The sequence below is a fragment of the Microcaecilia unicolor genome, chromosome 1 (genome assembly GCF_901765095.1).
Source record: "Microcaecilia unicolor chromosome 1, aMicUni1.1, whole genome shotgun sequence".
NCBI classification, from domain to species: Eukaryota; Metazoa; Chordata; class Amphibia; order Gymnophiona; family Siphonopidae; genus Microcaecilia; species Microcaecilia unicolor.
In genome coordinates, this window is record NC_044031.1 from 182,529,604 (window position 1) to 182,548,236 (window position 18,633).

General features: G+C 44.4%; 1 protein-coding gene across 1 annotated transcript in view; it reads left to right on the plus strand.

Annotated features, from left to right (window-relative positions):
* Positions 1-18,633, plus strand: part of XPNPEP3 (X-prolyl aminopeptidase 3) — a 231,135-nt gene that overhangs the window by 73,717 nt on the left and 138,785 nt on the right. Inside the window, exon 4 of the mRNA XM_030202992.1 lies at positions 9,590-9,997. Coding sequence (XP_030058852.1) covers positions 9,590-9,997 — 408 coding nt within the window. The remainder of the gene's footprint in view (positions 1-9,589; positions 9,998-18,633) is intronic.

The following is an 18,633-nucleotide window of genomic DNA, read 5'->3' on the forward strand; positions in this document are numbered from 1 at the left end:
CCTGGAGTTGCGAGCGATCTGGAACGCTCTGAAGGCTTTCAGAGATCGGCTGTCCCATCAAATTATCCAAATTCAGACAGACAACCAGGTTGCCATGTACTATGTCAACAAGCAGGGGGGCACCGGATCTCGCCCCCTGTGTCAGGAAGCCGTCAGCATGTGGCTCTGGGCTCGCCGTCTCGGCATGGTGCTCCAAGCCACATATCTGGCAGGCGTAAACAACAGTCTGGCCGACAGACTGAGCCGGATTATGCAACCTCACGAGTGGTCGCTCAACTCCAGAGTGGTGCGCCAGATCTTCCAAGCGTGGGGCACCCCCTTGGTGGATCTCTTCGCATCTCGAGTGAACCACAAAGTCCCTTAGTTCTGTTCCAGGCTTCAGGCCCCCGGCAGACTGGCATCGGATGCCTTCCTCCTGCATTGGGGGGAGGGCCTGCTGTGTGCTTATCCTCCCATTCCTCTGGTGGGAAAGACTTTGTTGAAACTCAAGCAAGACCGAGGCACCATGATTCTGATTGCTCCTTTTTGGCCGCGTCAGATCTGGTTCCCTCTTCTTCTGGAGTTATCCTCCGAAGAACCGTGGAGATTGGAGTGTTTTCCGACCCTCATCACGCAGGACGAAGGGGCTCTTCTGCATCCCAGCCTCCGGTCCCTGGCTCTCACGGCCTGGATGTTGAGAGCGTAGACTTTGCCTCTTTGGGTCTGTCAGAGGGTGTCTCCCGCGTCTTGCTTGCTTCCAGGAAAGATTCCACTAAGAGGAGTTACTTCTTTCTGTGGAGGAGGTTTGCCGTCTGGTGTGACAGCAAGGCCCTAGCTCCTCGCTCTTGTCCTACACAGACCCTGCTTGAATACCTTCTGCACTTGTCTGAGTCTGGTCTCAAGACCAACTCTGTAAGGGTTCACCTTAGCGCAATCAGTGCATACCATTACCTTGTGGAAGGTAAGCCGATCTCAGGACAGCCTTTAGTTGTTCGCTTCATGAGAGGTTTGCTTTTGTCAAAGCCCCCTGTCAAGCCTCCTACAGTGTCATGGGATCTCAATGTCGTTCTCACCCAGCTGATGAAACCTCCTTTTGAGCCACTGAATTCCTGCCATCTGAAGTACTTGACCTGGAAGGTCATTTTCTTGGTGGCAGTTACTTCAGCTCGTAGAGTCAGTGAGCTTCAGGCCCTGGTAGCCCAGGCCCCTTACACCAAATTTCATCATAACAGAGTAGTCCTCCGCACTCACCCTAAGTTCTTGCCAAAGGTCGTGTCGGAGTTCCATCTGAATCAGTCAATTGTCTTGCCAACATTCTTTCCCCGTCCTCATTCCTGCCCTGCTGAACGTCAGCTGCACACATTGGACTGCAAGAGAGCATTGGCCTTCTATCTGGAGCGGACACAGCCCCACAGACAGTCCGCCCAATTGTTTGTTTCTTTTGATCCCAATAGGAGGGGAGTGGCTGTAGGGAAACGCACCATATCCAATTGGCTAGCAGATTGCATTTCCTTCACTTACTGCCCAGGCGGGGCTGGCTCTTGAGGGTCATGTCACGGCTCATAATGTTAGAGCCATGGCTGCGTCGGTAGCCCACTTGAAGTCAGCCTCCATTGAAGAAATTTGCAAAGCTGCGACGTGGTCATCTGTCCACACATTCACATCTCATTACTGCCTGCAGCAGGATACCCGACGCGACAGTCGGTTCGGGCAGTCAGTTCTTCAGAACCTGTTTGGGCTTTAGGATCCAACTCCACCCCCCGAGGGCCCTGTTTGTTCTGTTCCAGGCTGCACTCTCAGTTAGTTGGTAAATTTTTTAGGTCAATCTCAGTTATGTCCTCGCCGTTGCGAGGCCCAATTGACCATGGTTGTTGTTTTGAGTGAGCCTGGGGGCTAGGGATACCCCATCAGTGAGAACAAGCAGCCTGCTTGTCCTCGGAGAAAGCGAATGCTACATACCTGTAGAAGGTATTCTCCGAGGACAGCAAGCTGATTGTTCTCACAAACCCGCCCGCCTCCCCGTTGGAGTTGTGTCTTCCCTTGAAGTGTATTGTCTTGCTACATACTGGACTGGCCGGCTCGAGCCGGTTTCGGGCGGGAAGACGGCCGCGTATGCGCGGTGCGCGCGAGGACTAGCAAAGGACTTTGCTAGAGAAGTTTCCGATTGGAGGGGCTGCCGTGGACGTCACCCATCAGTGAGAACAATCAGCCTGCTGTCCTCGGAGAATACCTTCTACAGGTATGTAGCATTCGCTTTATTGTAGAGAGCAGGTAAAATTATGCCCAACACAGCCATTCACAAGCTTTCAGTTTGTTTTATGCTCTGTATTACCTGGGAGGTGGTTATACCACACCCTAGTTTTCCTACCTTGGGGAAAATGAGAGGATAACTCCTTGAGGTATTATATCGCCCCCTGAAGCAGCCCTGCTAGGCGAAACATGGCCAAGTTGGGCATCCTTTTTCCTGCTCTCTACAAGAAAGACTTGTAAGTTCATCTTCCACTGTGTTTGCTTCTTCATCTTCCATATTCATTGTGGAAATGGCTGAGACTATCTCATTTAAGTTAGAGACTGAGTAGGAAACCAGGGTAGAAATGTTGGATATCCTCCAGTTCCTCAACCCTCACCCCTGAGGAAGGTGTTAAGGTGTTCCTTCACAGAATCTTCAAGTTCATACAGATGAAAATGTAGGAGACACCCCCTCCTTCTTCTGTTGCGCCTATTAGTAAGAAGATTGATTTTAGGTACGGAGTCCAGAAGACTCCCAAATTTAAGAAGCAAGAACTACTTCCCCATTCCACAGTGGCTGAATCTGTTTTCAAGTTTGCTGTCAAGCTCTTCCACCTTTCACACTGTTTTGATTATGGCTCCCGCTTTCTTCATGCCAAACACTGGCTTCCTATTTTTGCCCGGCCGCCTTCTCCCGCCCCGTCTTACATTAGCATCCTTCTCATCCCTTACCCCCCATCACATACCCTGCACTCCTCTTCTAAGAATCTCCTGACTCTGCCCTCACCACAGTCTCCTTGTCTTACCATTTCCTGTGAGACCTCTTTCAGATATTCAGACCTAGTCTTTGGAACTCTCTTCCCCCACATCTTGAATTAGAGCCATCACTCAGAAGTTCAAGTCTCTCCTCAAAACTCACCCCTTTTCTAAAGTCTTTGGCCCATCTATCCCTTAATCTGTGCTTTGTCCTCTCATCTTTTCCTGCTCTCACTTATCCTACACTGTGCCTATTTTGGTTTGTTGTAAACCGCATAGTCACCTTGACTGTTCTCATTGCAGTATATCAAGCAATGTGGATAAATAAAATAAAAATAAGATGGCCAAAAGCTTTGATTCACTCTTGGGGTGCAACAGGGGAGAGAAGCTCAGACATTGGAGCCTTTTAGGTGAAAGGTGTTTCAGACTATACTCACTTCCTGCATAGCTTCAGCTCTTCATGGGCATATTCTTGTGAAACGTTGTGCACAGTATAGCAGAGTTTGCAAATTTTCTTCCTCAAGAAGAGGTGAAATAAATTCTATCACTAGTGTGAAAAGAGAAGGGGTGCAAAAAACATGTGGTCCAAGTGATCTGTATTTTTCCATATGGTGCCAATCTTCTGCTGTGAGTATTAGCTCGCAGAGACTCGCATGGTTCCAGGCCTCAGGCCTAAGATACAATTTGCAGGAAGCGCTTGCTGACATACCATGCTGTGGAGAGAATCTGTTCAGAAGTAAGGTTCAGGAGGCTGTTTCTGTCAAACAGCACAGTGATATCCTACTGACCCAGGCTCCACAAGGAGGTATTAGAGTGGAGGGCAAAGGACATCCCATTAATATAATATATAACATAACCGCCCAAAGGCTCAGAGCGGTTTACAAAAATAAAAAAAACAAAATACAAACACAAAAATTAATAGGTAAAAACAATAAAAGGAAATATAGACATGATATACTAAGTACAAAATAATTATGTAAAAAATACTCTCAAAAGCATAGCTACCCTCCTCCCTTCAAGACAGGGCCTTGCTTTTGTCCTAGACAACAGAGGATCCCAAATTCCTAGCCAACTCTACAGCGAAAACCTGTGATGTGGGTTTGACTTGCTCTTCAAGAACAGAGCCAGAGATCCAGTATGCATGCCAGGCAGCATTCTGATAGGAGGGGAGGCTTAGGTTTTATGCAAACTGTTGGCCCCTGTAATCTCCAGCCTGGTGAGTTGTCAAAATTGTCTGGCTAAATACTATCTGGCATGCCACCAAATTGCCCACTGAGAGCATGGTGGTCAAGTTTTCTGCCTCAGGAAATACTACTACTACTACTACTACTTGACATTTCTAAAGCGCTACTAGGGTTACGCAGCGCTATACAATTTAACATAGAAGGACAGTCCCTGCTCAAAGGAGCTTACAATCTAAAGGACAAATGTACAGTCAGTCAAATAGGGGCAGTCTAGATTTCCTGAAAGGTATAAAGGTTAGGTGCCGAAAGCAACATTGAAGAATTGTCTTCCATTTTAGAGGCCAGCATGGTTGAGCCTGTTCACTGTAGAAAAAAGGTCATGAAGTTTTGTTCCACGTATTTCCTATTCTCAAAGAAGATAGAAGAATTCACCCCATCCTAGACTTGTAGGACCCTGAACAAGTATCTGGTGCAAGAAAAGTACAGGATGATTTCCCTTGGTGCCCCCATTCCTTTCCTTCAAAGAGAAAACTGGTTATGTTCTCTGAATTTAAAGAATGCTTACATCCTTATAGAGGGAGATCCCTATAATAGGAAATATCTCAGATTTGTAATAGAAAAACACGACTAGTATCGCTTTCTGTCTTTTAGCCTCCCGTCATCAGCTTCTCAGGATTTTAAAGAATGCCTCACCTTAATAGCACATCTACATAGACTGGACATGCATGTGCTTCCCCTGTCTGGATGGATTTCCTGGTAAAGAGCATATTTCAAGAAGGGCCAGGAAGTGAGATCATCTGTCGGTGCCACATCTAGGGCTATAAAAGGGAAGTGCAGCAACCAGGAAGTAAAGACTCACAAGATTCTAGGCAAGGAGATTTAATAGATGAAGTGACGTCAGAACGCTGAAACCAATTAGGTCAGTTTCCCCTTCCCAGCGCAGATGTCTGTTCACTCAAAACAAAGCAAGCAAACCTATGAGCTGCTGCATCACTTTCATACATGCCAGCTTGTGCAGCATATGGATGTACACAGAGGAAGCATAATAATGGAATAACTTTTCATTGGTAAAGTAGTAATTTGTTATAAATCTTAATCAGTGGTCAGTTGAAGGGGCTGGTTACAGGGACACCCTAGCATGTGTTATATTCGTGCAGAGATTTTTTTTCTCCTAGTAATGGGCCACTGAAACAGACGACATGTTATGAGAATCAGGTGCACAACATTCAGAGTTTCTATTTATTTATTTATTTTATGACATTCATATCCCACATTTAACATGTATTAGGTTGACAATAGAGAGCATTTGAAAGCTTTTTTTTTTTCCTGTGCCTAGATCAAGAGAGATGGTTTGTGGGAACTTGCTCCTTCTGTTTTGAAGAATGCAGTGGTATATTATAAAAATGCACTTAATATTGTTTATTACTATTATTTACTACTGGTTGATATACAGCAGAAGTTAACCAAGAGGCATATTTTCAAAGCACTTTGGGGAGGCTAAGTTCCATAGGTTTCTATGGAACTTTGGGAGGCTAAGTGCTTTGAAAATATGCCTCCTAGTCATCATCATGCTTTGTAATATAATTTTAATAGCATTTTCTCAGTTATTACCCGAATACAAATAAAATTATAATGTTAATTATACGACCATGTCTGCCTCTTATGGTAGTTAGGATAACCTGGTCCTGGAGTTACCCAAGGCAGTCAGGTTTGTCAGGATATTGACAGTGGATATTCATGAGAGAGATTTGCATATATTGGAGGCAGTGCTTGTTATGAAATTCTTTGAGTCATATTGATCTGTACATCTGTTGTGTTATTTTGGCAGGTGGAAACAGGTGGGCTTATAGGGAGGGAGGGAAGTACGGGAGGGGAAGGGTTCTTGGGGTATGTTATCTGTAAAAGTTTTTATTGTGCCGTGTAGGATGGTTTACTGTTTTTTCTTGTTCTGTATGAATCTTATCAACCAACATGTTTTGCTTTTAATAAAGATGATTAAAACATACAAAATAAGTTTTGGATGTTACTGAATTCTATTATTCTGTCTCACTGTATTTCCAGTTTTGGCACAGTATAAGCCATCATAATAACAAAATATAAGAAAACCAATGGACTGCATTATGGGCTTATAGCCCATTTAGTTATGGTTCAACAAATGAGAGATCTGTTTGACAGAAAATATTTTTATTATTTTGACTTATAAACCACTTATCCCTGAAACATGCTCAAACAACAGAATAATCCATTTGTGTATCTAAAAAGTAAACTTCTACAAAACAGATGAAGATGTGATTCCATGTGCCCCAATGAAAGGAGAGTTTAATTCTACTTCCATTTAATTTCAATGTATTCCATCATCTTTATAACACCAGGCTTCCCAAGGCAGATTACAACAACATTTAAGATGAACCCATCAGGAAACAGGATATCCTCACTGAAATTTGGCCATCTGTATTGTATACAGTGTATTTATTTAGTTTTTAGTGTAGAAAAATGAGCACAAAATACAGAGTTTAAAATTGCTGCTTCTACCAGCTATAATAATTTTTAAGATGTTTTAGTGATATTGAATTGTTGTTTCATGAAATTTATATCTACATATGGGAAGCTTTGATATAAATTAAAAAAAGCTGTCCAATAAGAAAAAAAAACCAACAGCTTTTGTGCTCCATCTTTTAAGGCACTTCCTATCCAATTGAAACAGCATTAAACTTGTTACAGATGGACCAACAATAAAAAAAAAATGACAATGTGGATACAGCAGCTCATAGGTTTGCTTGCTTTGTTTTGAGTGAACGGGGATGACGGCTGTGCTGGGAAGGGGACACTTAGACTGTCCTAATTGGCTTCCTTTCTTACAGTGGACTAGATAAGGCTGACTTCCACTCCTGTTTATTAAACCTCCTTGATTCTAGGCACAAAATGGTGCAGGACTAGCGGTTTCCTGAACCAGGTGAGGGACATGATAGGGGAGAGTTTTCTGTATGTGTATCTTCCAATATCCCTGATAGTGATAGGTCTCCTGAAACTCAGATTAGACCAGGGCACTATGATTCTCGTAGCCCCTTTTCAGCAGCTTTCCATGAGAAGGCCCATAAAACTGGGGAATTCCCCAGCACTGATCTCATAGGCTGAGGGGTACTCTGTTCCATCACAGCATAGAGTCCCTTGCCCTTATAATTTGAATGTTGAGTGGGTAACCTTAGCGTCCCTGGCTCAGCCTGTCAGCATTTCACAAATCCTGGCTTTCATTAAAGATTCAACTAGAAGGGCTTACAGCTTTATATGGAAGATGGTCCCTGTTCCACACAAAAAAACATTTGCATGTCTTCTACATCTGAGTCAGGTTTGAAAACCAGCTTTTTTAGGGTACATCTTAGTGCAGTTGGTGCATATCACCATTGCGTAGGAGGAAAATCCATGTCTGTACAGCCTTTAGTAGTTAGGTTCATGTGGAGCTTGTTTCTGTTAAAACCTCCCTTCAGCCTCCTGCATTCTCATGAAACCTCAACGTTGTTTTGATCTAGCTGATGAAAGCTCATGTCGAGCCACTGGGTAACTGTGAACTGAAGTACCTGACCCAGAAGGTCCTTTTTTAAGTGGTAGTAACTTCAGCACATAAAGTAAGTTGGCTCCAGTACAGAGCTTACCCAACTGTTTTTTTTTTTTTTTGCCCCAACCCCATGATTGCAGCTCCAGCATTCCCAACAACCCCACCAAGGCACATCAGAACGATGCACCTATTTACTTCTGGGCAGGGTCACTTCCCACAGTTTGGGAAGCCCTGCTTTAGTAACCGATCCATTTTCTACTAAATTTTACAAGAACAGGGTGTCTCTATGCACTCATCCAAAATTCCTTCATAGTATTCGATTTCCACCTTAATCAGTCATCGTACCAATATTTTTTGCAAAGCCTCACACCCACAAAGATGAAAGCATACTACATATGTTAGATTGCAAAACAGACTTAGCCTTCTACTTGGAGTGGACTAAAGCCCTTACAAACTCAATTTTTTGTTTCTTTAGACCCTAATAAAATAGGAGTTGCTGTGAATAAATGTATTCAGCTGGCTGTCAGATTGTATTCCCTTTGCTTATGCCCAGGCAGGCTTGACGTTTGAGGATCATGTCACAGCTCTTAATATCAGAGCTATAATGGCATTAGTAGCCCTGGCAATTGCTCCTGCCCATGCTGGCTCCAATCTTAAAATGGGTTCTGCTGGAGATCACAGCAGCCCCGACTATGCCACTAAACCCATTTGGAAGGTACCTCTGTTCAAAGGGATAGGGGAGGCTGCAGCTGTTTGAGGGGAAGGGGGAGGAGAAGAGAGTGAGTGAGTGGAGCCTGTTCCTGTTCAGGGGGTTGGGGGAGAGGGAGAGCTATAGGAACACAGAACAAAGTTTTGGTTTGAGCCAAAAATACACTGGCACTTTCAACTGAAACCAAAACAAAGCAAAATACCTGTTTCAGCAATGAAACTGAAATTTAGTTGCTTTCTAGCCGGAATAACATTCGTGTGCAGGGCTCCATCAGTGATATTGCTTATATTATGAGGACTTATATCGTGCTCTCCGTGAAGAACACCTGCTACAGGTAAGTAATTTGGTTTTATTTTTAAAATATTGGATATTGTGACGAAACAATTTAATTGCTATGGGGCTCATTTTCAAAGCACTTAGACTTACAAAGTTTCATAGTAATCTATGGAACTTTGTAAGTTTAAGTGCTTTGAAAATACGCCTCTGTGTGTTTTCTAAATTATTTTTACATTATGTACAGTAATGAAATGGCACAGGTCTATTCTGACTAGCCTTTTCTATACATAATACATTAAAGTAAAATGTATGAAATTTGTACTTTTTGTCATTTTGAGGAGGGGTGGAGATTAGTAATTAATGTAATATAGAGGATGGGAAAGGAAGTAAATGAATGGGTGACAAAGAGGAGGAGATGAAAGCACGGGAAAGGTAGAGCACTGAAAGTAGAGTAGAGAAGAAGGAATAAGTGAGCGTGTAAAGTGCAGGAATGGGTGGGGAATATAGTGAGTGACAGGAAGGAAAACATAAAGGAGAAAGCAGAGGTTTTTCTTTGATTTGGACTGGGGAACATTTATAAATTTTTATATGCTCATCCAGTGGAGCCCTAGCTTGTCAACTTCCATCTAAGAACTTGACCTGTCTTCCATATTTTAGCTTCTCTGGACAAAAGTCATGGTTGAGAGTTGTAAGGATTCCAGTGAAATGTCAGGATTTGAATTCATTTTCCATCTCCATTCCCTTCAAATACTAAAGGGCCTAATTGGATAGCAAGCAGTAACCATCTACTTGGTCATTTCCCTCTCCTCCATTTACTTTACATGTCACAAGAGTCTTTTGAAAGGATCTGGACCTTTGGTCATCTACTTGACTCTAGCTTATTTTTCTCCTTTTTCCATGCAGGAGAAGTGACTCCAGGGCTAACTCAAACAGAATATGCCTTGCGTCGGCACCAGCTGATGTCACTGATCCAGAAAGAGGCGCACTGTCAGGGAGGGACAGAGCATGCGGTCATCCTCCTCTCGAACCCCACCTTCTACATGAGTAATGACATCCCTTACCCTTTCCACCAGGACACTAACTTCTTGTACCTGTGTGGTTTTCGTGAGCCTGACAGCATCTTGGTGCTTCAGAGCATGCCAGGCAAAAGCCTACCTTCTCACAAATCCATCCTGTTTGTGCCAGAACGCGACCAGAGTCGGGAATTGTGGGATGGACCCCGTTCAGGGACAGATGGGGCAGTTGCTCTGACGGGCGTGGATGAAGCTTACACTACTGAAGAATTCAAACACTTGGTGCCCAAGTTGAAAGGTATCTGTTGTGTTACTGATGGAAAGCAGTGGCAGTGTTACTCATTTCTTTATTTATTGTATTTACCTAATATTTGTATTGTGCATGTATGTATGCAGACATCTATTTTTCTCCGAGGACAAGCTGGCCTTGTTGTTCTTACAACTGGGTGACGTCATCCGACAGAGTGTGGTGTGGATGCTGACTAGCAAGTAATATAGAAGCTTCTAGCAGTGTCCCAACGCACATGTGCTGGTGCCTTCTTGCCTGACACATGAGCACAGGTCCTCCAGTCTTGTTTTTTCTGCAGAGCTGAGAGGACGCTTTCGTGGTTCTCTCTCTTCACACTGCAGTTTTTGCAAGTTCCTTCTTGTATGGGTTTATTTTTCTTTATTTTGTTCTTTATCATTTTATCCAAACCCCCTGTATTTTTTAGGGATTTTTTGGCCTTTTAAGTTTTCTTTATTTTCGGGTGTGGCTTCCAAGTTTAGGCCGCATCCCTGACCTCAATTTGAATGTGCCCCTTTTTGAGAGTTCAAGATTGAGGAGTTTAATTTGGCCAAGTTTCTTTTTTCAGTATCACAGAAGGATCCCCAGTGGCTTCAAGAGGTACACACAATGTTATCGGGTGATTTCACTCATGGACCCGTACTCTTGGTTCATTGGGTGCCTTGGGCCAGTTCATGACCCTTCTGATTGTGATCTCTGTTTAAAAATGCAGGTGAGAACTCAGCGGGTGCAACTGGCTTAAAGACAGCAACCTTTTGGCCCCTCGAAGCTCGAAACATCGGCACTGGCGGCATCGATCTTGGCTGCACAGACTTCAGCATCAACTCAGAGTGCACTGGCATTGAGGAGGTCTCCACCTGTCTCGCACCAGACACTGATAACAAGCTCTGGGACCCCGATGCCTTCTCAGGCTGCCTCTTCCTCGGCTCTCATGCCTTTGCTGATGCCCATCTTTGATGAATGGTTCCGGAGCATGCTGTGAGAGGAGCTTACGCAGTTACTGCAGGGGCTTTCCGCTCAGACATCGAGGGCTGGTGCCCATATCTTTGATGCAGGTTCCTCACAGGGTGTCAGTGTCTGGACATGCAATATCGCTGTCAACATCAGCAGAGGAAGCTTCCCTGGAGTCTGAGAGTAGGGCTGTACCTCAGGGCTCTTAAGGGCATAGACATTGCACCGACCTCAGCCTGGTGGAGCGGACTCCTTCAGCTGTCTTGAGTATGTGGAAGAATTGGATTGGGACCGCTCTTTGGAATCAGATGAGGATCCACATTACTTCTCAGAAGAGGAGTCATGTGGTATATCATCTGATCCCTCTCCCCTTCAAGAGAGACGGAAATCTCCACCAGAGGCATTCTTTCACTGGTTTTGTGAGAGAGATGGCTGCAGCCATCCCATTTAAGTTGGAGACGGAGGAGGAGCCTTGAGCAGAGATGTTGGGCTTATAGTTATAAGTCTCCTCCTAAGGAAGGGGTCACTGTACCATTGCAACCTATCCTTATGGACACACTGTTGAAGAATTGGGAGTCTCCCCTCAAAGTGCAGGTCACACCCAAAAAGATGGATACACAATATTGTATCCAGAAGGATCCCGGATTCGTGAGGCCACAGCTGTCGCCCTGCTCCAAATGGTCGAATCCGCTTTCAAACAAGCCAAGAGTTCTTGGTCTCATCCCTGAGCACCCCTGGGGCGAGAGGTCAGGACCTTGGATTCATTTGGGAGAAAGACTTTTCAGTCCTCAATGCTCATTGCCCGCATCCAGTCCTAACAACTCTATATGAGCCTTTACTTGGAGTCTTTAGTGAACAGTACACTGAGTCTAGTGGACCCTCTCCTGACGGAGCAGGCTGCAGAACTTTGCCAGCTGGCCAACAAGCAGGTGGAGTGTAGGCATTATCCGCCCAGGGGCGCCTATGATACGCATTTGATGATGCATCCACAATCTCTGGCATGGGTGTGGGGATGAGCAGACTCTCCTGGCTTTGTGTCTCTGACCTCGAAGCAGCAGTTCAAGAGAGACTGGTGGACATGCTGTTCCAAGGGGACAATTTGTTTGGAGAGAAAGTGGAAGAGGTCGCTGACCTCATTTAGAAACATATAGACATCATCCACACTCTGTCTCAGCATCCTCCATCTGCGTCATCTTCAACAAGAAGATTTTCTAGCGGGCCTATTTCTCTCAAAGGCATAGGTTCCTGCCTCCTGCTCGCTCTGCTCAAGTGACTTAGGCCCAGTGTCCCAGGCCTCGCCAACCCCGTTCTCAGAAGTCCCAGCCAGCTACCCAGCCAAAGCAGGGCACAAGCTTTTGACTGACTCCAGCAGAGCATAGCCACTCAACAACTATCCGACCCGGACAGCTTACCGGTCGGAGGGAGGCTCACTTTTTACCAACACAGATGGACCCTTGTAACTTCCAACCAGAGGGTTTTTCAAATAGTCCATCTCAGGTACGCACTGGATTGGTGTCAGAGATCACCAAATTGCCCACCAAGAGCATCTTCCATCAGCTCTCAGCACAGGTAGGTACTTTGTAGAGGACATCTCTGCCCTTCTACAGATCTGAGCGGTCGAACCTGTTCTACCAGGGGAAGAAGGGAAGGGATTCTATTCCAGATCCTTTAATGTGATTAAAAAATTTTTTTTTTAACGGGGGGATTCCAGCCCATCCTAGACCTAAGGGACCTGAACAAATTTCTACTCAAGGAAAAGTTCAGGATGATTTTCCTGGGTACCTTTCTTCCTCTGATTCAGGAAAATGATTGGCTATGCTCTCTGGACTTAAAGGACACGTATACCCACATTTTTGATACTTCCACCTCAGAGGAAGTATCTCAGATTTTGTGTGGGGAAATGCCACTTCCAGTATCGCATTATGATATTTGGCCTGGCGTCTGCCCCCACAGTTTTTACCAAATGACTGGCGGTAGTCGCAGTGTATCTACGCAGACTGGAGGTGTATGTGTTTCCCTACCTAGAAGATTGACTGGTCAAGGGCACATCTCAGGAAGGAGCCAGGGTGTCCATGCGCCTAACTATTCAGCTGCCATCAACTACACCAAGTCCCTCTTACATCCAGTTTGCCGATTGGAATACATAGGAGTCCTGCATAAATCAGTGCAGGCTCAGGCCTTCCTTCCCCAGATGAGAAGGGATACCTTATTACGCTTGCTTCTAAGAGTCTACAGCAGCCAGCTGGTTTCAGCTCGGCAAATGTTGAGAATGATGGGCCACATGGCCTCAACAGTGCATGTCACTCCCATGGCACGGCTCGAGAGTGGCCTAGTGGACCTTAGGTTCCAAGTGCTCTCAATCGTTGGGGAACCTAATAGTTGTCATTCACATTCCCTCAGAGTTGGCTCATGTTCTTTTCTGGTGGACAATCGGGTCCAATTTGACCCTGGGATTTCCATTCCAAATTCCACCACCTCAGAAGGTGTTGACAAAGGATGCATTCAACCTTGGTTGGGGGGGGGGGTGCTTATGTAGATGGGCTTCACATTCAGGGCCAGTGATCCACTCAGGAGGTTCAGTTCCACATCTATCTACTTGAGCTCTGGGCCACATGGAATGATCTAAAAACTTTTAGAGATCGTTTCCAGGCCCAAATTGTTCTCATTCAGACAGACAACCAGGTTGTGATGTTCTGTGTCAACAGAAAGCGATTTTACAATATCAATGTCTCTGGTAACATCTGATCGCAAATAACACAAACCAGGACTAATAGCCACCAACTCAATAAAAGTGCTTATAACAGTTCACACCAGTATCGTATAAAGAAATATTTTTTTGTATGTAGAGTACCCTCAGATATTTTCCACTATTACTGCAGTCAATAATACTGCTACAGAGTGGCATAGCATTTCTTTCATCGGGTAACTCTGACAGAATTTTTTAGGGAGCAACACTCACTCATTTTTTCATGCTTCCCAATCACCTTTGTGCTATAAAATCACTACTTGCTTAAAAATGATTACTTGGTGAAAACTGTGCACTTATCTTGCCTCGCTGCACTTATCTTGCCTCGCTGAAAAGTTCATCAATCATCTTCCCCTGAAACCGCCCGACTCCGCGGGTTTCAATCACTTTCCTCAGGGACAAGGGTTAAGGCTGCATAATTCTTTTCTGTTAAAGCTGCATAATTCTTTTCTTCCTCCAGCAATCAACAAGACAAAGCAAGAGGGTATGGGTTCCCACCCCTTGTGTCAGGAAACAGTAAGCATGTGGCAGTGGGCTCTACTTCATGTTATGGACTTTCGTGCCACTTACCTTCACAGCAAGAATAACTGCTTGGCAGACAGACTGAACAGGATATTGCAACCGCACAAATGGTCTCTCAACATGGGTGTAGCTCGGAAGATCTTTCGAGAATGGGGCACCCTCTCGGTGGATATTTTTTCCACTCAGCTGAACAGCAAATCCCTCAGTTCTGCTACAGGCCCAGGTCACATGACAGACTGCTGTTAGAGGTTTTTCTCCTACATTGGGGACAAGGACTCCTGTATGCGTATCCTGCAATACGTCTCATAGAGAAGACTTTACTGAAACTCAGGCAAGACCGGGAAACCATGATTCTGATTGTTCCTTACTGGCCGCAGCAGATCTGATTCCCTCTTCTTCTGGAGTTGGCCTCCGAAGATCTATGGAGATTGGGCTGTTTTCTTACCCTTTTCACGCAGAATGAGGGTTTACTTCTGTATCCCAACCTCCAATCTCTGGACCTTACAGCTTGGATGTTGAGAGTGTAGAACTCGAACCCCTGGGATTGTCTGAGGGTGTCTTCCATATCTTGCTGGCTTCCAGAAAAGAGTCCACTAGGAAATGTTACTCTTTTAAGTGGAGAAGGTTTGCCGTCTGGTGTAAGGGCAAGGCTTTAGATACCTTCTCTTACCCTACACAAAAACTGTTTGAGTTCCTCCTACACCTCTCAGTCAGGTTTGAGAACCAGTTCTGTAAGGGTTCATCTCAGTGCAACTGGCACTTATCATCACCATGTTAGAGGCAAATCCATCTCTGTACAGCCTTTAGTTGTTCGTTTCATGAGAAGTTGTTTGCTAACAAAGCCCCTTACCAAGCCTCCCAATTTGTCATGGATCTCAACATAGTCCTCATCCAGCTGATGAAAGCTCCTTTTGAATAACTCATCTTAAGTTTTTCACCTGAATAGTTGTGTTTCTGGTGGAGGTCACTTCAGCTCGCAGAATCAGTGAACTCTAGGCCCTGGAAGGGGAAGGGAAGGGAAATGGGACTTAATATACCACCTTTCTGAGGTTTTTTGCAACTACATTCAAAGCGGTTTACATATATTCAGGTACTTATTTTGTACCAGGGGCAATGGAGGGTTAAGTGACTTGCCCAGAGTCACAAGAAGCTGCAGTGGGAATTGAACTCAGTTCCCCAGGATCAAAGTCCACTGCACTAACCACTAGGCTACTCCTCCACTCCACACTGGTAGCTCATCCACTGTATAATAAATATTATCACAACAGAGTATTTCTCCACATGCACCCTAAGTTTCTTCCTAACGTAATGTCGGAATTCCATCTTAACCAGTCAATTGTTCTACCAATATTTTTCCCAAAACCACATGCACATCCTCACGAAAGTGTACTGCATGCTTAGACTGCAAACGAGCTTTAGTCATCTATCTGGAGCAAACTCAAGCCCATAGACAGTCCACTCAGCTTTTCATTTTTTTTGACCCCAACAGAATGAGGGTGGCCATTGGCAAACGCACACTTTCAAATTGGATTGCAGAGTGCATCTTATTTGCTTATGCCCAAGCTGGGATGACTCTTGAGGGACTTGTCACAACTCATAATGTCAGAGCCATGGCTGCATCGGTAGCCCGCTTGAGATCAGCCATCATAGAGGAGATTTGCAAGGCTGTAGTGTGGTCTTCAGTCCACTCATTCACATCCCACTACTGTCTGGACGAGGACACCCGAAGCGACAGTCAGTTTGGACAGGCAGATCTGCAAAATTTGTTCAGTGTCTAGACTCCAACTCCACTCTCCTAGACCCTGTTTTATTCTGTGCCAGGCTTCACCTACACAGCTAGTATGTATATAGTTTCAGGTTGTTTGAAATTTTGTTCTTGATGTTTCGAGACTCAATTATCCTAGCTTTCTTGTTCTCTGTGAGCCTGATAATTAGGGATTCCCAGATGTGGGAATAAGAAGGCCTGCTTGCCCTCAGAGAAAGCAAAGATACTTACCTATAGCTGTGTTCTCTGAGGACAGCAGGCCAATTATTCTCACATACCCTCCCACCTCCCCTAGAAGTTGAATTTAGTTGTATGCTATCTGCTTTTTGCTTTTTCACCTAACTGAAGGACTCGCACTTGCGTGTTGGGCAGGAAGGCACTAGCATATGCGAGGTGGGACTCTGCTAGAAGCTTCTACATTACGCGCTAGTCAGTGTCCGCACCAGGCTGTGTCGGATGACATCACCCAGATGTGAGAATAATCAGCTTGCTGTCCTCTGAGATCGCCTACTACAGGTAAGTATCTTTGCTATATGCACAGTTCATTAAGCAAACACGTAGACCATAGTAGAGACAGCATTACATATCTTAGAAGTTTAAAGCTGCAAATCTACTACTACTATTACTACTATTTAGCATTTCTATAGCGCTACAAGGTGTACGCAGCGCTGCACAAACATAGAAGAAAGTATATCTGTATATATTTCCTCAAGATGCAGACTTGATTTTATTGCTTCATCTCATTATTTTTATTTCTGAATATTTTGTTTTCCTCATAATGTACTGTGGGCCCGATTATTCAAAAAACACAGGACTCCTAAATTTGTGCCTTATTTTCTCAGAAACGCCTTCTCTGCTCATAAGTTTTGATGCAGAGAAGGCGTTCGACAGAGTACAGTGGGAATTTTTATTCGCCACCCGGACGGAATATGGCTTCAGGGGATTTTGGATAGCGGCGGTACAGGCGTTATATGAGGCACCCAGAGCACAAATATGGGTAAATGGGATCATGTCGGAACAAATACATATAGGGAGGGGAACGCGACAGGGGTGCCCACTCTCCCTTTTACTATTTGTAATAAGTATAGATCCATTGATAAGAGAAATTAACACTAACCCAGACATTACAGGTGTGGTAACGGGACATATGGAATTCAAGGTGTCTGCTTTTGCGGATGACCTCTTAATGCATCTGACTAACCCGCAGGAGTCCCTGCCACATCTGATGGATAGTGTAGCAGAGTATGGGGACTTCTCGGGGTTTAAACTCAACCTAGACAAATCCTTAGCATTACCGACTAACCCGACAGTCCCCAGGTACTGGGAGGGACAATTCCCCCTGAGATGGGTGACACAGTTTAAGTATTTGGGGGTTAAGCTCCCATACAAAACTTTCCTGATACGAGATCAAAATGTAGCTCAGATGTTAAATCACACAGAACTATTGCTCTCACGATGGATGACCTTGCCTATATTGCTCCACGGTCGCATACAGCTATTTAACATGATCATATTCCCCAAATGGTTGTATATGCTACAAATATTACCTATCAATTACTCAAGAAGGAAATTAAAGCTTTGTATAAAATATTATCAAAATTTTGTTGGCAAGGGAAGAAGCCGCGAACTCCCTTTCAAAACTTAGTAGGCCCCTGGCGCCAAGGGGTCTTGGGGGTACCAAATATGCAAAAATACAATTGGGCATGTCTGCTTAGACAGTTGGGGGATTTGATTTTAGACAAACAACGATATACTCCTAGGTAATTAGAGCAAGAAATGTATGGCAAGTGGAATGTTTTTTCATTGATGCATTGCCTGACTGGTGAGCTCCCTTGGGAATTGCGAACTAATATTCTTTTGAAATCGCTGAGGGCATCATGGAGTTTCCTGGTGTCATTGCTAGGAGGGAATCCACAACAATCAGACCACATATCATTGGTGGGAAATCCGGAGTTTATCACAGGTAGTGATACTGGTAGTTTTCGTCTATGGGAGAGCAAAGGAATACGGTACATATATGATTTATTAGATACAGAAGGGAAGGTAAAGACATGGGAATCGTTATTGGCAACAGGGAAGGTGGAGACATGGGATATGTTTGCATATAGACAGATACAACACTATGTTGAGAGCCTGAACATAAGAGATCATAAGTTTCCTATTCGACAGAAAATACTCGAGTTCTATGAACCTCTTCAGGATAGGGGGATTTCGATATCAACCCTGAAATTGGCACTAGATAATATACAAGTGGCTCCTGTGAAAGAAATACTACAGCAACGATGGAGTCACGATCTAGGCCTCTCCATAAATTTTATAGACCTCAATAAAATGATTAGGAGAATACCAACGGGATCAATCAGTGCAGAGTTGAGGGAATGCAACTTTAAAGTAATACATAGGGTGTACTTCACGCAGGAACGACTCTTTAAAGTAGGGGGGATTGATTCCCCAATTTGCATGAAATGTAAACAAGAGACTAATTCGTTCATTCATGCATTTTGTGAATGTACACAAATACAGGCATTTTGGAAAGAGATAACCCAATATTTGGCACATTTGGGGGGGTCGACCAGTGAAAATGTCACCAATGGGTTTCTTACTAGATTACTATGAAGACTTTGGGACTCAAGATAAACACTTTAAGTTGTGCCTTATTTTCAG